Below are 26,734 nucleotides of genomic sequence, written 5' to 3' on the forward strand. Positions count from 1 at the left end.
CAATTTAACTGAAAGTCCAAGCAATGCCATAAGATGTTTATTGCCCAACCGACCTCTGACCTGTTAGAACCTTCATGCTAAAAAATTATCATCTAGGTATCTTTAGAAATATAAGCAACAAATAGATTTAGTAAGTTCCGAATATCGACGACGGCATTTCTTCAAGAAAGGACATATTGCACTATTGAAGGATTCTACAAAGTCATTAATTGAATTATTAGTACGATATTGTATTATGATACATTTAGTATATTTCATCTCGTTACGTTTAAAATATTAGTATAGTTAGAAATTTTTACAAGTTATTGTTTTTGATTTTATGAAATATATTAATACAGTACGAAAGCGGAACAAAATCAAAAATATTTTTCCCAGGAAGAAAGGGGAAAATAGATAAATCACATAAATCAACTGAAAGTTAAAAAAAAAAACATACAAAATAGCCAGGAGTTATTTTTTCGCCTCTTCAAAATATTATCAAAAATACATTCATGACCCAGGTTCGGAAATCGCAAATTCATATTATTTCAGTCACCAAAGGTTAAATATATATATATTTTATACACCTTTGTGCAAGGATCCTTCTTTGTATCCCAAATTTAAGTGATTAACAGATTAATATAAAATTATTTGTTCCATTTGCTAGTGTTACACGAACTCATTACAAAAATCTTTTTTTTTATACAGTGAAATTGGTGACAAATAATTAGTACTGAGATTAAGTTTATTTTCGGTTCGAGATGAATAAATGCTATAACATTATTAGAAACATATTTCAAAATACGCCCTATCTATCTATTGTAAAGATTCCTATCGAATAAGTAATTTGTGTCACTTTCGTAATAAAAAGTAAAATCAGCAACAATATACTGTCGGTTCGAATTTCGAAGATAGAGAAAACTTCACATTTAGTTGGGATCTTTCCAAAAAAATTTAGTTGTTGAAAATAGTGCTGTTTATTTCAGATGGCACTAAATTACGGGTCATTTTTATGAAGAACGAGCGTAAAAGTAACTAGATGGCGTGCAAAATTGCCTCAAATGGTTTTAACATTGTCACTGTTCTACTATCCTATTCTTTATACAATGATATTATTATTAGAAGTCGTTCACATAGTAGAAAACACTTTCCAGTAAAAATGCCCTCAAATTATTTGATTCCAATTGTCAAATGATTGTGCATTATTTTGCATTGTAAAATATTGGACCCTTAACTAATTCTGGACGTGGATTAGGTATGTAAAGATCGTGCTCTAATTGGAAAAGCGTGCTTACGAATTAGGAAAAAAGAATCAAAGATGAATAGAAAAGGAAGAATCAGAATTTTCAAACTTGCAAAAGTCCTTTCAGTGAGTCCTGCTCTTTAATTCAAGATTTGTTCAAATTGAGTGAAGACATGATAGATGGACCTTTCGCGTCTTCCACTCCAAACAAGTGCTTCAACTAAATAGGCGTAAAATCCAACTAGTGACCGACTTCTAACCGGATACTGCGATCTAAGATGCCATTTCCACACCAAAGGTAACACGGACGATCCTGGGTGATGTTGATGCATGTACGAGGACGAAACCGCAGACCACGTGAGTGCCCTGCACTTGGGCAAGCCTCACAGCTTCCCTAATGACATCAAAGGATTTAAGCCAAATCGCCTGATCGACTCTCAGAAGACACTGCCATCTAAGATGCCATTTACACATCAAAGGCATCACGGACGATCCTGGGTGCCGTAGGTGCATGTACAGGACGAAACCGCAAACCACGTCATCTGTGAGTGCCCTGCACTTGGGCAAACCTCACAGCTTTCCCAATGACATCAAAGGATTCAAGCCAAAGCGCCTGATCGACTTCTCAGAGAACATCGACCTGTGGTAACGTCAAGTGGGACACGACGGACCTATCTGAAGGCAGCTGTAAGAATTTTACAAATTCAAAGACGTCAATGCTGATGATTTTTATATGAAACTTTTATTTTAGAAACGTTGAGACAGGGAAAATTATAATTGCACCATGATTTGAAGGTGATTGAGAGGTATACCTCTGAAACAATAGTGCTGCAAACATGATGATGAACACAATCGAAAGAAAAATGACAAAAAGTTTTACTATTTACCACTATTTAACTGGAGTAGTGTCTGTCGCTGATGGGAATGAAATTTTTAAACTCCGACGTTATAAATATACAATAACTCTAATAATATGATATCCGTCGCTTTCGATACTTTCAAAGTAGTACAATGTACCTCCATCTTGTTGGCACGTTTCCGATCCAGTCCAATTTAACTCACTTATACCAACAATATCAATTTTCAAACATTCCATCTCTTGGATAAAATTACTGAGTTTTCCTGCTGCATTGAGAAAATTCACATTCCACATTCCATGATCTAATTTGAAGGGTTTGTGATAACAACCGAGGAAGCCCCACAGTCTGGTTTCACATTTCCTCCCCTGTCGTATCTGATGGTATAAGTCCTTACAGAATTTATTCTTCAATGAGCTCATATCAGCTACTGCTTTATATGTTTCTAGTTTTTGGTCCACCCTGTATATTTCATTTTTCCGGTACCACCCATATCTGTGAGGCGTTCTTCTATCGTCCACCTTGGGAGACGTTCGATGATTCCACACGAGCGTATGTATGAACATATAATTCATGCATATAATGCAACTGAAAAAATATTTTTTTTGCCTCGGACCCGTGTTATTTTGCATTGTCATAACATTTATAATAACCAATCCCTTTGAAAAAAACAACACGTGAATCCCAAAACTCCGAATGTACAACCTAAACTTAATTATCTTAAAATATAAGACCCAACCTTATAAATTGAGTTTCATGTTTTCATTGAATTATTTATACTAATTATAAAAAACTTACTACTCGTCAATTTGGGTTTGTAAGGGCTTGTTGTGTGACAACGACTGAACTGATCCATCTCATTTAACAGTCTATTATGCCCTTCCCTTCATGGGTACGTGTGGTGCGACTCAATTCGAGCAAATATTCAAACTACAAAAGTGCTGTTAGATATTGCTGTAGCTTGGACTAAAAAACTAAAAAAAATTAACTCCTTCTTCCTTATTCATCTTTGACTCCGTTTTCCTAATTCGTGAGCAAGTTTCTCTAATTATCTAACTACTAAACGTTCAGATTTAGTTAAGGGTAATTTACAATGCAAAAAAATGCACAATCATTTGCCAATTGAAATCAAATCGATATCATCTTTTTTATAGTTTTTCCAAGCTTTTATCTAGAAATTATAAAAATAATATTCCTCTAGTTTGTCACCCTATAAAAGGTTAATAATTAGTAATAACATTATGGAATCTCTAGAGATATTTCGATCTGATAAAAGTTGATTAAATAACAGAGCAGTGAAATTCGGAAAAACAACAGTATTGCTAATCACGAAGCTCGCAGTTACGAAATAAGTTCAAATGGAAGACGTTAAAGTGGAACGTCGACCTTTTTTTAAAAGTGTTAGAAACTATTTCAGAGAATATTGCAATTGTTCAAGTATACATGGTTTCAGATATTTCGGAGAGAAACGAACACATTTCGAACGGTGAGTTATAAGTTTATATGTAAGAAAACTTTGTTTAAAGTTGTTTTAAGAAAGCTCCGTGTACGAAAAGCTTTTATTTCTTATATTTTAGTTCAATGTTTATAATACATTTCTTCATATTTTTGGTGGTTGTTTAACTATTAAATCAATGTAGTATTCACTTTTCAAATAGTCAGGTCACCAAGAGAAAAAGAAAAAAATATTTTTTCAAAAATCAACTGTTGTTTATAACTCAATATTATCCAAACCAAGGCAAGTAAAACAAGGATTCTTAAGAAAAAGAAAGATAAAAGTCCACCATACCGGTCCATAGGTTAGAAAATGAGGCTTCTCTACAGCCCAGAGTGGTCCTATGCACCTAACGACGTATTTTATTCCAAATCTTCTCCACGTTCCTAAGGACCTTATCTAAATGTATCTTACAGTTTGGTTGGACCCTCCTGGGTTCTTGAAACATCCGCCTTTACCTGATCCTTTTTTTTATGATCTTCAACTCCATGACAAATGACAAATATATCTTTATATTTATAAAACGTTACAATATATTGTGGTCTAAAACTTGATTCGTACGTTTTTTTTTCAAAATATGAACGTTTATTTAACAAAAATATGTACAATAGAATTATTTGGGTAGTACTTTCCGATTTTTTCGCAATGTCCCTATAAATTAGTTTGGTTTCTAGCAGCTTTTCAGCTAGCTCCAAACTTGTATGATAATTATCTGCCACAATTGATCTCCCTTGGCTAAGAAGATTTTCCACCAGACTTATCACAACATTTATTGGTACAGACTCTTCTCTGTATTGATGTACGAGGTCTGGCTATTAAATAACGAGACTGCGCGCTATGGGGACAATTCTCTATCTCGTGCGCGTATTTTTGAGTGGTATAAACGCTTTGGTGAGGGCCGAGAGAGCACTGAAGATGACCAGCGCCCAGGTCGCCCTGTGATTGTTTCAACTCCGGGAACAGCGACCAAAATCAACCAAATTGTGCGTGGAGATCGTCGAATGATCATACGGATGATTGCTGAGGTTGCTGTAAACGTGGATAAAGGAATGGTCAGAAAAATTTTACACGAGGAATAACACATCTGACTCCTGACCAAAAGGTCTAGCGTCCACGGATCTGCTCGGATTTTCTTCAAAGGTTACAAAAAGATCTGCTTTTGAAAGGACCTAATTTGAGTCGATGGAAACGGTAAAACAAAAATTGCAGAGCTTCCAAAGGCTTTCGCCAACGAAGATGGTAGTCATGAGCTGATTTAATCTGCCTTCTGACCAAAAGCTCTCGCGTTAACGGATCTGTTCAGATTTCCTTGGAAAATTAGAAAAAGATCTACTTTGAAAGGTACCCAATTTGAGTCGATGGAAACGGTAGAACAAAAATTGGAGAACTCCTAAAGGCGCTCACCAAAGAAGACTTTCAGCACTGCTTCGATCAATGGAAAAAACGTATGGAAAGGTGTGTGGCGAGGTTTTACCATACTGCAATGCAAGAAAAATAAATGGATTTTGAATTTATGGGAAAAAACTGGATGATTAATGAAATTCAAACCGCATGAAAAGGGTAGAAATTCTAATGATGGTAGTCATGAGCAAAATTCAGAGGATCTTCAATTGCTAGACGCCCAATAAGCAAATTGTTGCAAAGAGGATGCTCTGAAATCTGGAAGATCAGGAATAAGCGATAATGCAAACTTGAATATTATCACAACAAAATGTTAGTCGATTGTAAAATACAAAAAATGCACTCACACAAAGTCCACTTGTTCATTAACTCTTTGGAGATGATCCAGTCAGACGTTTATACAATCTTCATGAGGCATTGTGTTGAAATTCCAAAAGAGATGACATTTTGACATGTTTGACTGGTATAGTAAATCGACACAATTTTGAAACCAATCTGGGAACACGAATCAGTTTAAACAAAAACTTTTTTGAATAGTCAAAACATCGAATTGATGCGTCATCCACCGTACAATCCTTGTTTAGCACTCAATGATTTTTTCTTATTCTAGAAGATCGAAAATAAATTGCCAGTTTAACATTTTTCTACACCTGAAGAAGCGATTGATGCGTTCAAATTACAAGATTTGGGCATACCTCAATCGGAATAGGAAAAAATGTTTCATTTGTTTATCTCTAAACTTAAGTAGCATCCCTCGTATAATAAGTCAACATAGCTTTTGATCATAGTACTAAATAATCTTCAGATACTCCTGTGGTACGACGTCAATCGTACCAAATTGACATGTAACAATTCACGGTTGATTGAGAATATAATTTTCGATGTTTATTGAAATAATTCCATTAAAAACATCATATTTTGATGATATTTTTTCCAGTGTTTGGTGGTTTGTCGTATTCAGTATCACCCTAGCGGCTTGCACTATTTCCATTCGAGAAGTTTATAAAAAATGGTTAAGAAGTCCGGTAATCGTAAGTTTCGCCACAAAAGGCACCTCGATTCACTCAATACCATTTCCTAGCGTGACCATTTGTCCTGAAACGAAATCAGATCAATCGCTGTACAGTCATACAGGGGTAGTTAGAAGAAATGGTCAAAATCTCACCGAAAAAGAGTAAGTTTATCCATTCCACGATTATTTATATTACGTTTCAATTGTGTACGAGGTGTGGCAAATAATAAAACTGATAATTTTTTTAATATACCCCCTACAATGCTAATAATTCATTCGGTGGAGACATAAATTTCTTTCTTTCACAACTTTATCGTACCAATAGAGTACAAAGCCGACAGTCTCCGATGTCCTTCAGCTTTTAGAAATCGAATCACACTCGCCGGGAGAATCAAAAATGGCGGACATGTTTACGTGGTTGTAGCACAACCCCGACTGGCACCTGAATGTCAACAATGGTGGAGTGAGCGATGGGTGAGCATCGCAGTCGTCTACAGCGCTTTCTTCTGCCCGCGTAGTATCTGCACGGAGCGATTGGAGGTTGAAAAAAAAACATTTTTTATTCTTCAGTATAGTTTCCTTTGTTAAGACTTTTTCTAGTGATACTTTAATATTTTTAACATCCGCGTGTGATGAAAATCTCTTCAGCAAGTAAAACTTCAAGGTTAGGGAGTGTGATTTGTGGATTTTACACATGCGATCACAGAAGTATGAGAAGTTGCATTATACCAAGAATATCCCAAAACACAGTCGCAATAACTTTTTAGGCCATTGAAACCGTTTTCGCCTCTTACAGAGCAGGTTCACCCTTTGCAATCCTTTGATTGTTTTTTCCATTTCAGGTGTGTAGTGGTTGAATCAGAATTAATTTACAGTTGTGAATCCAAATTATTTTGCTTTTGCGACATTAAGGCCCGATGAAACGTTCTTTCGAAAACGTTTTTTGTCAAAAGAGAACAAGCTGGGCACCAACCAGTATCATTTAGTGAACTCATCTGATGATATCGATGGTTGTCGCATTTTTTGGTCGCTTTTTCATTATCAAGAATGACTCTCAAGTGCTGACATCTTCAGGTTGAGGTCGGAAACTTTTCAGACCTAGACAGCAATCTTTTTTGTGGTTCTGAAAACAATTGAGGTGATTACAAACAAGTGCACGTGATAAAAATTGACAGATTTAAACTTAATCAAGGCATTATTAGCTTTTTGAAGTTTCACGTGAAATTTCACAACAATCCTGATTTGTTCGTACTTAGGAAAAATTATCAGCAGTAGTCTTGATTTTATTAACCATACCTTAAATACTACTACTTGAAAATAACAAAAACATTCAAATGAAAAAAGTGAACAGGGAAATGTTGTGATATGCTCTAATTCACACGTTTTTAAAGATCAAAGTTAACCCAATGAAAATTTGGTGTTTCAAAAAATTATTATCGTTTATCTGAAAAAGTACGAATTGATATTAACCTAACCGAAATTCCATACAAGATCTACTGTCAGTAAATAGTAAAAAAGTTTAACGAAACTAGTTTAGTGGAAGATTTATCCAAATCAGGGTGCAGACAAACTGCATCAACTGAAAACAAAACTCTAAATGTTTGTGTCGTGTTAGGAGACGATCCATACTAGACAAATATCCACGGAACGTGAAGAGTTTGCAGATCTAATGATGGAAAAATGTTACATTCAAAACGATCCTACTTTTTTAAGTAATGTTATGTTTTGCGATGAGACCTCTTTGTAGATTGTAGATACTGGTCACGTAACAATCCTCGTTCAATGCGTTAATCCCACACCCAATATCCCGAAAAACTGAATGTTTGGGCTGGAATAATAATTATTTTATACTTTCATACTAATATACATAATTTCAGGAAAAAGGTTCTGGATTACATGGGACTAATTTGTGATGAAAATACTAATATAAAATATTCAGACACCAAGTTTTTTACTACTGATTTTTACGAAACAATCGAAGAAGTGAGTAAATATCAAAATAATAATATTGACAACTCAACAATACACTGGTAGACAAGCAAGAAATTTATTTTTGAAATAATAGAAAAAATATTTATTAAGCACTAACAAGTACCAGTTTTCAATAACTTCTTCTGACGAATCTTGCAATATTTTTGGAGAATTTATGGTGGTATCGCAAGCCAGGACATTTTACAAAAATGTGAAAAAAGCCTATTTCTAATATTTTGGTACTTTAATTGGAGACCAAGACGAGCAGTGGGCCCCCTCGCGAGCTGTGTTAGTTTTATCATGACATTGGTGCAGTGGATAAATGGGAAGAAAAATAGCATGCCTCAGGCATTTGTTAGTGAAGTTAGGGGATTTTTGGGCAACAATATGGATCCAGACTACCAACAGTTAGTTGATTAACTTCTAGACGCCTACAAATTCCTTGGTGCTCGAATGTTATTGAAAATTCATTTCCTCCATTCCCATCTGACATTTTTTCCCGAAAATTTTGGAGCTGTTAGTGATGAACCGGTTGAAAGATTGTGATTCTATTTAATTACACTAGGCAACACAAAGTTACTAATTTGTTCCTTGTGGAAAAAATTATGTGAATCATGTTTATATAAAAAAGTAAATAAGAAAGATGGAACAGAATTTTATAAACATTTCTGTGAAAAATAAATTTATTGTTTTCAAAAATCTCAAGTATTTATGGAACTGAAACAACAGAAAATGAATAATAAGTCAATAGAGAAGAGCATTAACCACAATCTGATGATTGTTTTGTGATAATAACGTTGGATTAAACTTCAAACGTCCTGTAAAAAATGTTTCAATTTTCATAAATTTCGAGATGTGATGTCAATACTTGTTCTAGAAGAATCTAAACCATCGAAATCGAATTTTAAACGTCACTAGTGTCAAATAGTAGCTCGTCAATAGATTCAAATAACTTCCAAATAAAAAAGAAGACGATAAACACAATCAAGAACCAAAATGAGCAATAGGAAATGAATAAAACGAAAAATAAATCAATAGAGAAAAGCATTAACAATAATATGATGACTTTTTTATGATAATAACGTTAGATTAAACTTCAAAGCTAGTCCTGTCCAATTTAATATGTTTCAATTTTTATGTTTCGAGATGTTATGTCAATACTTATTCTAGAAGAATCTAAACCATCGAAATCGAACTTTAAACGTCACTAGTGTCAAATACTAGCTCGTCAATAGATTCAAATAACTTCCAAACGAAAAAGAAGACGATAAACATAATCAAGATCGAAAATTAGCAACATAAAATGAAGAAAAAGATGAATAAGAGAATAGAGGAAAGCATTAACCAGAATCTGATGATTTTATTGTGATAATAACGTTGGATTAAACTTCAAACGTCCTGTAAAAAATGTTTCAATTTTCATAAATTTCGAGATGTGATGTCAATACTTGTTCTAGAAGAATCTAAACCATCTAAATCGAATTTTAAACGTCACTAGTGTCAAATAGTAGCTCGTCAATAGATTCAAATAACTTCCAAATAAAAAAGAAGACGATAAACACAATCAAGATCCAAAATGAGCAATAGGAAATGAATAAAACGAAAAATAAATCAATAGAGAAAGCATTAACAAGAATATGATGACTTTTTTATGATAATAACGTTAGATTAAACTTCAAAGCTAGTCCTGTCCAATTTAATATGTTTCAATTTTTATGTTTCGAGATGTTATGTCAATACTTATTCTAGAAGAATCTAAACCATCGAAATCGAACTTTAAACGTCACTAGTGTCAAATACTAGCTCGTCAATAGATTCAAATAACTTCTAAACGAAAAAGAAGACGATAAACATAATCAAGATCGAAAATTAGCAACATAAAATGAAGAAAAAGATGAATAAGAGAATAGAGGAAAGCATTAACCAGAATCTGATGATTTTATTGTGATAATAACGTTGGACTAAACTCCAAAGCCGGTCCTGTCCTGTTTAATATTCACAGCTTTTTCTTTGTGCAAATCCAAATCTTTTGTGAGATCATCAAGCTGTTGTAAATTCTATTTGAATTTCTTCGTTTTCAGAACTGCTTGAACTTTCTTCAACACCATAAATTGGAGAAGGCAGATAAGCTTCTTCCAAATGAAGGATTATTTTTATTACAGATGATACCTCCGCATATTTTAACCAAAAGATATTGCTGAATATTGTCTGTCCATTGAATCAATCGGTCAAATTTGTGTGACATGAGATAATAATTGATGATGAATCTGAATAGCTTACAGATTTTAACGAGAAAGTGAAAATTTGGTAAAATTTTGTAAAAAAATCTTGAAATACAACAGATTTGGTTCGAATAACCAGTGTTGCCTAGTTTCATCTTTTATAAGCCAATGGTTTTATAATTAGTAGGTTTCTATACAGTGTGTCCACGTAAGTTGGCGGCATATGGGAAACTTTTTTATTATTAATTTAACGATAAAAAGTTATTCTTTATAAAAAGTTCTGCATGGTCCAAAACCTAAAATTCAATCATTGGATGTTAAATTTTTTCAGTCGTATCCGAGGTTTGTCAATTTTTACTCTAGAGTAAAGTAACTGTCTTTTTGACAATATCGAAAACTGTGATTAAGAAAAGATGTTTAGAATTGAAAATAACTTTCAAATATCCAACATTGTTTATTCACATTGAAAAAATATTTTTTTCTTCATTTTCTCTGCAATTACGTTAGAAATTTAAGTTTGCACATTAATGCATAATTAATATAGGATGCACTGGCATTTTTTGAAACTATTGATTAAAGTAGACTTTGCGAACTGTCTATATATCGAACATTCGAAAAAACGTCAACAATCGTATTTCAAAAAGTGCCACGGTATAAACACTTTTCTTAAGCAATCTAACAGTGTTTTCATAGTTTTTAGAGATCCGTTTTGTACAGTTTTATGTTTAACAGACGTATTTGTTTATGAAAAGTTGGACATGCCACCAACATTAAGTCTGGAAGAGAAAATTGAGTTTGTGCTAATAGTGGGTGATAAGTACAAAACATTTCGAGAAGCAGCAGACATTTTTAATTTCCGACATCCAGATAAAAATATTCACAATGAAACTGTTAGAAAAAAGAAAAATATTTAATAAATCCAAGACTTATGGAGATATACATAATAAATTTAGCAAAAAACGCCAAAGCATGGTAGAAAATTATGACGTTGCGTTGCAAATAATGTTCTCTGCAACTGAGCATCCTAAATATCCTTTGCGAAATAGGGCATCTTCATTGCCAATGGATATAAATTAAAGTAAAGTTTCAAAGATTCTGAATAAATAAAAATATCACCCTTACAAATCTCAAAAATTAGTAGATAACCCATTTATGTGAAGGCGTATTATTTTTACGGATGAAGCAACATTCTGTCGTTGGTGGAGTAATACAAATCCATATTTTATGTTGAAAATTCGGGACCAATATTCGTTCAAAACAAACGTGTGGTGCGGAATATATAAAAATCAAATAATTGCACCTTTTCTTATCCGAAAAACCTTGAATGCTGATTGTTATTTGTGCTTTTTAAACAATAAAATAAATGATTTTCTTGACAACCTTCCCTTACTTGAACGTCAGCAGATATGGTTCCAGCAAGATGGTGCCCCATGTCACAGCAGATTAGATGTACGTACATTTAAAATATTTTCAGTGGAAGGAATTTTCATCGTTTTTTGGAAATTCCTTGGCCTCCGTGGTCTCCAGATTTAATCCCACTCGATTTTTTCTTGTGTTTACCTCCAAAAGTGATTTCAAGATGTTGACCATTTAGAGAGAAGAATTGCAGAAGCGGTTCGTAACATAACTCCCCATATGGTAAGCAATGTCTCAAGAGAATTTTGTAATTGAACTGTTACTGTAACAAAGTAAATTATGCATAAAAACTTCATTTTTTGACAAACCTCGTAAACGAGTGAAAAAATTTAACATCTAATGATTCAATTTTAGGTTTTGGACCATGAAGAACTTTTTATAGTGAATAACTTTTTTTCGTAAAATTAATAGTAAAAAAGTTTCCCATATGCAGCCAACTTACGTATGTGAATAATACGTATTTTGATATGTTTATAGATCAATAGAGGTACTAATCCATTTTTAAAATGTTTCCACATGGGAAACATCGAAAATTGCTCGGAAATATTCAAGCCCATTATCACAGATGAAGGTTTATGTTATTCCTTCAATATGCTGGATAGAAGCGAAATTTTTAGAGATAACGTGTAAGTATTCTAAATATAATGAGCCTTCTTTTGAAATTAAAGTCAAAATATATCACACATAATTATTTAATTCAAATTCACCACTTTTTGTGTATGTGCGAAGATCGCTACTTAAGTTTTGAAATATGGCAACACTGATATGAATATTTCAAATCTGACATTACAATCATGAAGTTTGACACTTTTAATGGTGAACCTAACCTAACCTAACAAAGGAAGAAGTTAAAACATTTATGAGGGACACCCCAGGCCAAAGATTATTTACTGATAAAAGTTATCGCGTCAATTGACATCGCCAGAGGTTGTCGAAAGGAATAAATTTATAATTTAGAAGTAGACGATGTAGAGGATACTGGTTTTCAGTTAGTTGTTCGTATTAATCACAAAAAAACATGTTCGACGGGTTTTTACTGTAATCAACAGCAATGCGGTGCTATATTTGGATGAGTTCAAAAAATTCCTAAATCTTGAGCATCTAGAAAAGTACACCGGATATTGCTTCGTCAACGCTGTGGCTGATATCTATATTATCAGTGACTGAAAAATATGTGGAAGAATCCGTTGAGAGCAACAAGAAAATAGCAAGAATTATACAAGGGGGTGGAACTTTTGTAGAAGCGTTAAACCAAAACCACAAATCTTCCAACGTTATTGAAAATTAAGAAGTACATCCAGTAATTTCTACAAGTGCCATTTTCCGGACTCAAATTAGTACTGTAAAATCGACTTGCTCGCATGGGTTTTCCAAACTGCTCGTTTCGGTTAAAATAATTTCACTTTTCTGAAACTTCCGGTTATACCGGAAGTGAACCCAAACTTCGTTATTTTAAACAAAATCCTATTGTTTTTATTGAATTTTTGGAGTCTACGAACAATTAAATATAACTTTATATGTATATGCCTAGAGTCCACCATTTTTTAATTATTTCACATTTACGAAATTTTTGGACACATGCAGCCCTCCACTAAAAAAATTATATTTCTAAGTTTAAGTGTGTCGGGTTTAATATTTTTGGGATTTGAACAAATAACACTAACAACTTTCAAAATCTGTAAAAACCTTGACAAAAATTTATACAGGGTGTTCAGGAAATGGTGCCGAATTTCGCTATATAAAAACTTCGAAAACTTCGAAAACTTAATTTTTTCAAAGGGCAACCCCAATTTTTTTACTTCACCATTGGATTCTACGCTTCGAATTGAAAGTACTACGTAAGTAAATTCATATATTTCAAATTAACGGTGTTTGTAGAAACTTGAAAAAACTTTTAGTCGCTCCAGACAACCGACAATTAAAAACCATGAAGATTTCAGTTTTTTCAAAAACCGTTGATTTGAGATATATGAATTTACCAACGAAGACCCCTTAATTTATAAGATTTATAAGACTTAATTTCTTTTAAATTTATTCTATACAGCTGGACACGTTTTAAATTTTTGTCCCATAAAAGATTCACTTTTTTCTCTCTATCCTCCATGCATTAAAATATGATATACTCACTTTTCGAAATCTAATTTTGCTTTAAGAGATTTGTTCATGATGTCGAAAAAAGCCGTGTTGTAAGATAATTCGGTGTCGTATGTTATTTCATTACAAGCAGGTTTGCAATTGCAACCAGTTTGTTGGTGAAGTCCTTCAGTTACTTCCAAATCCTCATTATTAAGAGAAAATAAATCTAAAATAGCAGAATATCCCAATTAATAATGTATTGAGATAAAAAAGGCCAGTTTTGTAATATGCAATCTCCCTCAATTTTCTGGATGTCATTTCAACATCAACTTATTATTTCCAGATATTTTTATTGTTGCTTAAACTATGCCAGAAGCTATTGTTAAATCAAAAAATATTTTAGTATGGCTGAAATTTTTATGTGCTGTTATTTAAGTATCAAAATCCTAAAATTAATTTCCTAAACAATTCGATTTTTAAACCTTCAGCCAGACCGAATAATTGCATTAGAAGTGTAAAATTTTTTTGGATATTATCTTCTGTATGTGAATTTTTGAGACATCTGGTAAGATTCCGTTAAAATCTACTGCAGTATTTGATATCGAACTTAAACTAGATGTACTGGAAATATTTACTGTTGATGACAAATTAATTTCAGATAAATTAAGATATTTTATGATAGCTATAACAATTTTTGTGATATCTATCAGTATCATTAACTTCGGTATTCGCACACTATCATATACAGGGTGTCCCACGACGAGATAAAACTATCTAAAAAATTACTGTAACTTTGTTATTTTGAATAGAACACCCAGTATAATAATACATTTTTGTATGTACAAAAAGTGGAAAGTGTCCCCGTTTCACTAATCGAAATATAACTGAAATTTTCATTGTTTTTAATTGTCGATTGTCTGGAACGACCAAAAGTTTTTTGAAGTTTCTTCAAAACCGTTAATTTGAGATATATGACTTAACTATCGAAGTCTCCTTAATTTAAAGCGTAGAATCCAATGGTAAAGAGAAAAATGGGGGTTTATAGATAGCGAACCATTTTCTGAACGCACTAAAATAAATTTTTGTCAACATTTTCAGATATTTTGAAAGCTGTAAGTGTTATTTATCCAAATCACAAAAATATTAGACCTGACTGGCCTAAACTTAGAAATGTAACTTTTTTAGTGGAGGGCGCATGTGTCCAAAAATTTCGAAAATGGAAATAATTAAAAAATGGTGGACTTCAGGCATATGATGCATCATATAAAGTTATATTGAAATTTTGCATAAGTTTTAAAAATTTAATAAAAACCATAGCATTTCGTTTAAAATAACGAAGTTTGGGTCCACTTTCCGTATAACTGAAATTTTAAAAAAACTGAAATTATTTTAGTTGAAACGAGCATTTCAAAAAACCCATGCAAGCAAATTTTCAGTACTAGTTGCAGTACTTTCCCATAAACATATCGATTCAGCTCGTCGTGAAGGGCCCTGTACATCGTACCTCGTTAATTTAAATATAAAAATATTCTTTAAACAAATTTTTATTCATATTTTCAGATTCATTTTTTCTGATTATTATAAAGTGGATGAATTAACTCATTACAATTGGTCTATATCTGGTGGTTACAACGAATCTGCTAGTTTATATCCTTACCCAAGAAGAGCCCTTTTGGCTGGTGCACAAAATTCTTTAACTGTTCTACTGAAAACGAATAAAAAAAATTTGGACTACAGTTGCAAAACCTCTGTGCAAGGATATAGGGTGAGTATATAGATTTATCACTTTTAATGCAGGATTTACAAGTCTTCAATCAGTAAAATTGCATCCAACCTACCCAATTTCCCAAAAATGATTAATATTTTTTCAAATCAAATTAGAATTTTATTTGTGGTGTTCCCTTTTTGGTTCATTTAATCCCGTGATTCCCAAAGTAGTCCAGGAAGACCACCAGAGATCCACGGGAGACTCGACGAGGGCCTACGTGACAAAAAACGGGAAACACCAATCGTAAGCGAGGGTCCATGAAAATTTATTTAGTTTTGTTAGTAAATAACTGAAATTTTAGCTTAGATAATATTTTCAAAATCTCTGTTGATTGTTAAAACTTACATATTCCATATTTAGTACAAAACGTCGAGTCTTGCTGTTGCCGTGCCGGCCGCCATCCCGTCCACAACCCTTGTTCGGACGTGCAAATTAATACCATTTGTGGTGTATGTGCTTGAAATATTTGATATACCACCATGGTACAAAATCCATTCGATAAAATGAGTAGCTGAAAGTGATATTTAAAAGAGGGTAATTTACCAAATTTTGGTAATTTACTATCAATCAATCAAGTACATCTCCCTCATTTGTAATTACCTATCATTGTAGAAGTAACAAGTTATAAGTATTTAATTTTTATTATATTGCAGAAATAGAGAATAGAAATATGTTACTATCAATTTTTCACCCCTCTATATTTCCATAGCGATTTTTTTCAATTTTAATCCAAAGTTTTAATATAATATAATAATTATAGTAGAATAAATTCTTATTTAGAATTTCAATTTTTTTTTATATCGATATGAATCTGTGACTGTTATAGACGTATCATTTTTTTTCTGTGCAACTCTCATCGTAAATTTATCATTAAGTTTCAATACAATAATTATTGATAAATAACTGAAAAGGCAGTTTTTACTCTAATGTAAATAAACACGTGTTGTGGACTCCCTCTAACAACGGACATTATCGTACCTGTACATATTGTACTCAACATTTTTTTTATACATATATACATATTTTAGAATTGAAGCTCGTTTCAAATTGGGTATTGGACAACTATATATGGCACATCCCGGCCCAATTAATTGTAAAAATGTGAATAATTATTTTTGAAGTGTAATACACTATAATATTTGTTTTTACCACTCCTAATGGAAAGTCTTCTGAATGGAATTTGTGTGAATTGATTGGTTCTTATGCTGTGAGTTACTGTCGATTTCAAGGAAATTAAAGTTGGATTGAGGCACAAATCATAAAAATTTTTTCATGGGTCGCTACGAAAAAATAATTGATATCTATATTTTCTGGTACGGAGAATCGATTTTTGGGGGTTGCGACGTCGGCGCCATGGTCATTTTTTTGTAATTAACAATTTAATAGTATAAACGGTCATAATTTATTATCTACAATGATTACGGGGTTTCTGATTGAATAATCTAGTTGCAAATCTTCTAACAAATATTTCCCTTTTTAAATTTTGAAAAAATATTAATTAAAATCAAAGTTATAGGCAAAATAGTGTGAAAAATAGAAAAATGCACTGATTTCTCTTTTAAACGGCCATTATCGTACATGTACTCAATATTTTTTATGTAGAATTTGAGCTCATTTCAAAGTGGTTATTGGACGACTATATGTGGCACATCTCCGCCCAATTAATAGTAAAAATATGAATAATTATTCATATTTTTACTTTAGAAAAGTAGATATCCAGGTTTCGTATATTCTTTTTGGAGAAGATAGTTTTTCCATCTTTTGCTCCTTTAGTCCATCGATCTTTCATCATTTGTAATCTCTCCAATATCGTTGTCTCTTTAGTAAATTGTACTATATGCTGAATTTTTGAAACTTCTCTTCTATTTTTGCTTTTTATTCGATCTCTCAGACTCGCTTCCTCAATAGTTCTCAATGTTTTTATTTTTGCTACACCTCATCATGTTTTTAGAGTTTCATCTATATAGGTAAAGGTCTTACGATTGTTTCTGGGCTCGACTCCCAAGTATATATGAGGATGTAGCAGAGAAATCCTCAAGGACCTGGAAGGAAGGAATTCAACAGCCCATGAAATATAGAGGTATCCAGGAAAACGAGTGGATAGATAGAGAAGACTCCAGCTGTATAATATATTCCTTCCAAAATTCTTTTCTTTTATTTCGGTCTGATAAATTCCTCCGTTCGAATAATTGTTATGTAGTTCCAACAAAAATAGTAGATAATCGTCAAATAAGAAAGCAAATGACTTTCATTATATTATAACCTAATATAATTGACATCTTCATATGGTTCTTCTTTCAAAACTTGACGATCCAAGGTCAGTTTTTTACGATAAACACAGTTGGTATCGCTGCAAAATCAATATGGAAACTCTCGAAGAAAAATTAATAAATTTGGAAAGAAGAAGAAAGTATTTTAAATGAATGACAGGTTAGAGTCTTGCTTGCCAAAAGTGAATTCGAGATTTTATTTTGATGATTTATATAACTTCGTTCATATTTATAAAAAATGATTATATCTTACCCAAATTAAAGACTTATTGTATTATTTTGTTGATAAAATTAGAATATAAAAATTTATGTGATACACCTATATTCTGATTCTGAAGTAAAAACCTCCTCATCCATGTCAATTCGCACACCAAACAGGCAAATCTACTGGTACAATTGACAACTGAAAAACAGAACGCTCTGACCAACAACGTAGTATATGTCTTCTTAAATATAGAAGGCGCTTTTCACAATGCTCCACAAGAGACTGTCGAAAGAGTATTAGGCACTACTGCTATCTACTAGAACAGCGGTAAATAATTCCTGCTAACAGGGGATGTCCAAAAGAGGAAAAGCCCTTGATGGTGTGATGGTAAACTTTACAGGAAGGAATTCGAGCTGTAATCCAAAAATCCTACGGTAGATTGTTAGACCAATCATCAAATAAGAGGCACTAGTTTTGGATACTAGAACTAGAATTCTCAAAGTTACAAAGATTGACTTCAATATATACAACCAGGGCCATAGAATCATGCCCAACAACTACATTAGAAATGATTCTAAATCTCTTACTTCTTTACATAGTACTGGAAAGCGCAGTAGAAATGGAATCACCGAAGAAAAACCGTCTCTAACTAATGATCAAACCTGGAATGTTCCACCTCAATACTAAGATGTAGAAGGAGCTGGAATAGGTAAATATTCAATATTAATGTCCCGAGTGCATGTCAAATTGTCGATAATTTAATTTTCTCAATTGCGCGAATGCGCACGAGAGGAAATTATGAGACAATTTGACATGCACGGGAGGGCATTTGGGCAGACTATTTCCTGAGAAAAATTTAATTTAAAATAAACAATAATTGTTCCTTTTCTTAAAATATAAAATTAAAACCAAATGATGTTTATTAATCCTAGACGAAAATTTGGCACTAGTGCAAATTATCGATAATTTGCACTAGTGCAGTATTATCGCTGAAATTTGATCGTTGCTAGGTAAACATAAAATATTACAGCTTTTTGGTTGGCTTAAATTTTTCGAAGGAAATAGTCTTCTGGAAAACTATAACTAGAAAAAATCACCTGAATGTATCAACCTAAGTAAGAACAAACTACGAGTACTAACAGATACTAACTATATGGGCACTATCGCCTCAACCAACACCTGAAGATACTAGATAGAAACCTCTAACAGCATTCTCTTGAAGTGTTAAACACTAAGAAACTCCAGAGCACTACACCTGGAGGCGTTTGAAATAGAAGACGAAGATCTTTGGCAATTAAAGTCACCTCACATTATGGACTTTCTAAAAGGAGTGGACTTAACAGATCTGCTGTAAACACTGGGCTCCCCAGTATGTCAGCAAGAAAGGGGGACCCAATAGACCCTTTGGATCGCAATGTTTATGATACCCCAATATTTAATTACATACATACATACATACATACATGTCAAGAACCGGCTCGAAGAAGTTCCAAGAACAAATCTAAATGGGCAATGATAACAAAAAATATAATTTAATTCACTTGTCATGTTAATTTATAGTTTTATCATATTTTTTTCACAAAAATCGAGAAACGTATACCATATTGCCAAAAGGAGAGATAAATAACATTTGATTTTCATTCCAGGTATCTCTACACATACCTTCAAGAGTGCCACGACCGAGTCAGGAATATTTTAGGGTAATTATATTGGCTGAGTGGATTGTCAAATACTCCTGGGACATTCTGAGAATTTGTTTGAAAGATTTCACTATTAGCCCCACTACAAACGATGAGTCAATCTGTATATTTTCGATTACAACACCCTGCAACAAAATATTTGATTACTCCCGATGTGTTTTGTTATATTTATGGTAATGGTACAATATAAAAACAGAGAAATTGTATCAATGGGTTACTAAAGAACCTGTATTTTGCCTATTTCAACTTAATTCTTGGAGATTATTACAGCATTCCCTTGGCAATACGATCTGTGCTACATGGGCCAGATCTACCGATTGCATCTCCACCTCACAGTTTTATCGATTCGCCAGCTAAATCTGAAAGTATAACCAATTCATCAGAGGAAGGAACCATATCTGTTTAATCAAGCAGAATCAAATGATTTGTTTAAAGTTTTGAACCTATCTAAAGCACTAGGATCAAAGCCGGAATCAATGATATCGTTGTAGAGAACCAGATTTATTACCTTTCTTTTAAGAAAAAATTCAATGTTGTTGTGTTGTAATATTTCTGATCTAATAAAATATTTTGGAAACGTTTGAGTGGATACTTTTTTATTCTTCTCAAAGAAGTTAAAAAGTAGTTCTTCCACATAATGGTAAGAGATACGCCTCCTTTCCAGTTATCCATTCCATTCACTTGAAGGAAACATATGAAACTGTAGGAACCCCATTGGGCAACACTAAATATGCGCAGCACCAATGGTTTGTTTGTGGCGATTTCAAAATGATATGCCTTCTGCTAAATCAACAGCTGAATTATATGAAAATGACACGCTTCTTATATATTTTTTTTTCATATAATTGCAAATTTACGAAATACTCAAAAAAAAAATAAAAAGTAACAAGTAAATTATATGGTTTCTTGCTAAATGACTTAAAGCGGGCTCCATCCCCTGATGGATCTCCGTAGATCACTCTATTAGGTCTTCCGGCCAGCGTTGAAGGTCTTTTGGTCAGCCTCTGAGGTCTTCTGGTCAGCCTCTGAGGTCTTCTGGTCAGCCTCTGAGGTCTTCTGGTCAGCCTCTGAGGTCTTCTGGTCAGCGTCTGAGGCCTTTTGGTCAGCGTCTTTTAAATCTTCTCTGTTCCATTGGGTCGGTGTAAAACTTGGATATTAATGGATTTTGGTGGTTTTAGTTGAGGTTTTTGTTTCTTATCGCTGATGTCTGAATAACTTCATTGGAATATGATGGAATGATTGGAATATGGAAATCTGTGTGTAATGTGTAGTTGCTTATAAACCACAGAGCACTGACTGTTATATGAAGTATTTTAGATTGAAAAGTTTGCAGAATCTTGGTGTTCGGTGGTTTACTGCAACCCCATAGCTTTATACCATATGTCCATATTGGTTTTAGGATGATTCTGTACATAAATACATAAATATCTTATTTTCCAATGTTAACTGCGATCGTCTGCCGATTAGCCAGTTCATATTTTGGGTTGTGTTTTTGAGGGCTTCCAAGTTAATTATTGGTCCAAGTTTAGTCCGAGGTATTTGACAGACACCTCGTTTTGTGGTGAACGTGAATCATCAGTGTTGACTTTCATTCTCCACTGTAAAACATTTAGGAGGTCTTGTAGTTTATCTGAAGACATTATTGCTGTATCATCTGTGGAAGTTGGAATATCAGCAGTTTACTTAAGGTACAGATAAGGGCCAAGGATAATTCCTGGAGAACACCTGATTTTATGGGTTGATAATTGGATAAGGACGTTTGGACTTTGACTTGTATATATCTATTACTTAGGTAAGATTTAAGTAATATGTGATGGGGTCACATACTTTGTCAAAAGCCTATTGGATGTCTAAAAATATTGAAGCATATGATTCCTCCTGTTCTTGTACTTGCTTGCTATTGTTCACTAATCTATAACACTGTTGTATTGTCGAGTGTTGTTCTCTGAGTCCAAATTGATGTGTTGGAAACAATTCTTCTTCAGGTATAATTTGGTAGTTGGCCTGATGAGCTGAGTTCATGATGAGGCTCCTGCCTTCGCTAACATACTTCCAGTGATGGTTAGTACGATGACCTTCCTTGAAAGATGTTTTAATACTTTCCCGGTGATGAGATCATATCTTGGAGCTTTGTATACAAAAATTGAGATACCTAGTACAAAAACCTAGTAAGAGCCATATTACGTTATTATAAAAATCTTGGATGTAGTCTAACCTAACCTAAGGGATTATAGTGAATGGTTCCACAAGGATATAAAAGAAATGGTACCAATATAGGTGGAATGTATGACTACTGCTGGAATCTCTGCTGGAAAATTTGATAGTTCTGAACTGCGCGCCGTGCAAAAATCTCAAATTTTCTATTCTAGTAATGTAATATTCCAAATTACAGGTTCCTCTAGATGAAGTTGTATTAGCTGCAATTCAACCAGATATGATAAATACCGATGAATCTGTAAAGTTATATAACGCAAATAGAAGAGAATGCTTCTTCGAGTATGAGAAACAATTGAAATATTTCAAGCTATATACAAATCTTAATTGTCATTTGGAATGTCTTACCAACTATACCCTACACTATTGCGGATGCGTCGATTTTTTCATGCCGAGTAAGTTTCTACAAAATTTTCGGATCGTTTCATTGTTATTTAGTATTTGGTATATCGCACTAAAAACACTCATTTCGACCTCTATTTCCTCCGCCACAATGCTTTTAGGTGGAGGAAAGATCTAGACCCTAAGGCTCTTGAAGCTCACAGCTGCTTTTTCATAAGCTGCCTTTTTTACTAGCTACTCTATCCCTTCCTTAACAGCGGAGTGTTTTGAAACTCACAGCTACTCCTTCCTCAGCTATCTACTTTACTAGCTACTCGATCCCTTCCTCAACAGCGGAGTGTTTTAAAACTCACAGCTGCTCCTTCCTCAGCTATCTACTTTACTAGCTACTCGATCCGTTCCTCAACAGCGGAGTGTTTTGAAGCTCACACCTGCTTCTTCTTCAGCTGCCTGCTTCACTAGCTACTCGATGCATGGTGATCACTAACATCTATGGACTAAGCTTCTGCTTTAACACAGTTTCCCAAGTGCTACGGGATGACTCGCAAAAAAATGTATGCCCAGCACCTTTCTTATACACCGGCGCATGACGGACGTTCGAGAAACGATGATATCTTTTGCGTTATGGACTTACGTCCACTATGTTTTTTGTCTTCGTGATATTTGCTCCTGATTTTGCTACCAATGAAGTGGAGGATCTATGCAAACAGTGTTATATTGCTTTGGTTCTGGAAATTTGAGAAATTTGGCAACAGAAGTACCTGGCCCAACATCTTCTTTCAGCTCCATACACTTTTCCCGGTGATGTTCGATAAGTTCGATAATCGTCAAGCTCCTCAAAATAGCCATTAACTGCTGCATCATCTCTTCATTGTAGGAAAATCTTTAACCACCGATACATTTTTCCAAGTCTGCGAACAGTAAATTATCCAAGGGGTGCATGAGGTGGCAATTCGAACTTTAATTTATTGATTTTGGCCATTGCAATAATAGATGTGCGAGCTGGTGCATTGTCTTGATGAAACAACACTTTCCGCTAAACCAAATGCGGCCATTTTTGCTTGATTTCTTCGCTCTAACGTTGCATGGTACTTATTGATGAAATTTTTTTCTTTTCAACATAATCAATGAAAATTATCCCATAGCCATGACTGCAGATGGAACTGTTTTTACCTGCTTTGGAGCCGGTTCTTCCTTTTAAGTTCATTGTTATGATCGTTATTTCGTTGTATGGACCCACGCTACATCCAAGATTGTGAAACGGTGTAAAAATTTGGTTTTATTTCTGTGAACCACCTCCAAACACTCGATAGAAACATCTTCACGACGCTGTTTTTGTTCCATTGTGAGCAAAAGTGACACCCATCTTGCGCACAGCTTGCTCAGTTCAAATTTGCAGTTAATATACAATGTACAGCACTTTTTGGAATGCTTACTAGGTCTGCTAGCTCGCTTGATCATCTAGTACCGCTTTGTGGTTTTTCTTCAACATTTCTGGACTCACTTGGCTGCTGGTCTTCGCAGATCGTAGGGTCTCTTCTAAACTTTGCTACTCAATACTTTATTGTTGGTAATGAAGAAGGAATCTCACCCAGAGCAAAATCTAGTTCAGCTTTCATATAGTTGGACTACAAGCCTTTCAAATAAATTCACTATTGATGGTTGTCAAACAAATATTAAGCAACGTAGCGTCTTCAAACTATAGATTTTGTACTTTCTGATACAGTGGTCTTTTTCAAGCAACTACTGCCATCTCTACGGCAGGTCCATTACTTCTTGGACCATCGTTATAAGTAGAGCTACATATTATTTATCCAAATCAGAAGATAACCATCCTTGTATATCTAAATCATAAACGAAGGTTGCTGTTTAATAAAAATATCCATGCGTTCAAAACAGACGATTATTTGAAATGAAATACATTTTAAAATAGAAAAATCATCTCGTAAACTTAAGAAAAAAGATCGTTAAAGATAACTGAACCAATTATTTTATTTTTATTTCCTAAAATAATTCAACGTCCAATTCAGTTCCTGTAAAATGGTTTACCTTGCATTTTAGGACAATCGGAATTCAATATTTATGTTAATGCACCCAATTTTCAGTATCAGCAGAAAAATAAAAACCTACAGGATGATTTATGTATACAAGTGTTGTCTGAAACGGCTGGTTACAAAAAATTCAAGTTAAAAACCCCCAAATTAAAATTGAAAGAACCAATAGAATATTTCCAGATCTACTCGAGTTCAAAGGCAAGATATCTAAGCCAAGTTTACAAGTTCTTCCAATAAGCGCTTAACTTCATGAGTTCTTTTGTAGAAAAGCCATGGATTTGTCATTCTCAGGTCCAGTAAATGAGTAGGTTTCAGGCTAAACGGTGACAGATGTTAACCTTTGGCGCATGCGTATTTTTTTTATAGCAACGCAAGTATCTTTACTTAATAGACACACCTCGTGTTTTCCTGAATCTCACGACCTAGACGAAAGATTTTGGGTTCAGTTAAAAGTATCGATATCTCAAAATAATATTTAATGTTTTACTTCGAGTAATTTCTATTCACATCATCAAAATTTTAGGAGAAAACTCAACAAATATCTGCGGTACAGGTAGTTTGGAATGCATGAAAAATGCTAAAACGGAATATGTACTAGAAGATCTACGATATAAAATGAAAATGAATGCTACCAAACGACATATATCAGAAAATATTCGTGGAACGTCGTTAACGGACTGCAATTGTATGCCTTTGTGCTCTGATCTCTCTTACAACGTCGAAACGTCCCAAAGTTATTGGAACTGGAAGAAGACCTTTGAAGCAGATATCAAAAACCAATCTATAGTTAATCCAGCTGATGAGTAAGTATACTCGATTTCATAATTTCACATTTTAAAAATTATCATCATTTTCAACAACAGTGATTTTGTTGCCTTCAATTGCAAAAGAAATTTCTTCATCTTGTTTATGCTGCACTAAAGTTTGCTTATGTTCGGTTCTACCAGAAGTCGACTGTAACTTTGTTATTTTGGATAGAGCACCCTCTATATCGATACATTTTTAAAATCTATGTGAAATTTTAGTATACTTTTGTCTAGGAACTTTTTTCGAAAAATGCATACTTTTTGAGTTAAAAATTTTTTTGTAAAAAATTAATACCTTTAAATTAATTTTTTACGAGAATACCCTTCAAGATATGAAAATAGTTTCTATTATGTTGCTTTTAACAAGGTCAGAGGTGTTTGAATCTATGTTGAAAAAGTTTCCATTTTATACAGGGTGTGTATAAAAAGTGTTCAAAATTCATAAATATCAAATTTTTATTCAAAACTACAAGAATTAAGTTTTTTGCTAACTGATAGAATAAATATGTTTGCACTGTCGTTGCGTATGTCTTCATCTTGGCAATGGAAGATTCTGAACCTATTGGATTCAATGCCTGCACCTACTTCACCATTTTCGGGCACCACTAAGTTCGTGGTAGTGAGTTCAGCATTTTCTCTTTGCTTTAGACTTAATAGTTGTTGATGAACCATAATTTGGAAGTCATTGCATCCTTGAGCATATCAATGGACAAATTACATTTTGTTTAGATACCCAATTAAGTTGCAAGACTTCATATTATGTTCCTTGTATGTTTCTAGTGTCCATTTTTTTGCTACACTTTCTATAAAGACCATTGAAGGAGGCAATTTATAGTGCTATCATGGAACTTTACATGGATCGTTACAAGGCTTTGGGGGTTATTTAGATTTGTTTCCAATTTTTTTCTTTTTCTCTGGAAATCATATAAAGGCTGCATAGATTATAATAAATAGTTTATGTCATATAATCTTGCACTAAATCTATTTGAATTTGCGTTGGGTTCAACATTTTCATATTCACATTTCTCAAAATGATCTATTTAGTACTTAAATGTGACTCTCTAGAATTCTGGCTCCTACTGTAGGTTGCAACGTAATGTGATGCTGATAGATTTGATTTATGAATAGATTGAGGTTAAGGCAAAAGAATTAACGCCATAACTATCATGTTTCTCGAAAACTCTACACAATTATAAAACTTTTAACACCAATTTTGAAGTTTTGATTCAAACAAATATATCCCTGTAAGATATTTCCAAAGTAATAATGAAATATTTCAAAACTGGGAATAAAAGGTCGTAAAAAAATCTATTTGTCGTAAATATTTTATTTGAAAAATTTCTAAAGCTTTAAAATGAAAAACGCCGTAAAAAAATATTGAATATTCGTTTCAGGTTCTACATATCCAAGCTCATTCTATTCTTCAAATCCTCACAGTTTATTCCGTCTAAGAGGCATGAGTTGTACGGCCCTACGGACTTTTTGGCGAATTTCGGAGGATTACTTGGACTCTTTACTGGATTTTCGATCCTTTCCTTTATGGAAGCCATTTATTTTTTGACAGTCCGGTTATGTTGCAATTCAAGACTTTATGGGTATTGGGCAGGTCCAGAGAAGTGAAACGTTTGACTTTATATTGGAATTCCGTGTTTATCGATTCGAAATATCAATAAAGATCAAAATCGTTTTTTATTTATAACATT

At 33.5% G+C, this 26,734-nt stretch overlaps 1 protein-coding gene across 1 annotated transcript; it reads left to right on the forward strand.

Annotated features, from left to right (window-relative positions):
* Window positions 1-1,552: 1,552 nt before the first annotated feature.
* On the forward strand, window positions 1,553-26,651 carry LOC130447900 (pickpocket protein 28-like). The gene is made up of 11 exons (XM_056784948.1): window positions 1,553-1,579; window positions 1,852-1,877; window positions 3,485-3,565; window positions 5,913-6,149; window positions 7,865-7,970; window positions 12,074-12,222; window positions 15,233-15,437; window positions 19,562-19,615; window positions 22,008-22,224; window positions 24,749-25,028; window positions 26,426-26,651. The coding sequence occupies exons 1-11, from the start codon at window positions 1,553-1,555 to the stop codon at window positions 26,649-26,651; spliced, it is 1,608 nt and encodes a 535-aa protein (XP_056640926.1).
* The last annotated feature ends 83 nt before the right edge of the window (window positions 26,652-26,734 follow it).

This window comes from Diorhabda sublineata, chromosome 8 (genome assembly GCF_026230105.1).
Source record: "Diorhabda sublineata isolate icDioSubl1.1 chromosome 8, icDioSubl1.1, whole genome shotgun sequence".
Taxonomy (NCBI): Eukaryota; Metazoa; Arthropoda; class Insecta; order Coleoptera; family Chrysomelidae; genus Diorhabda; species Diorhabda sublineata.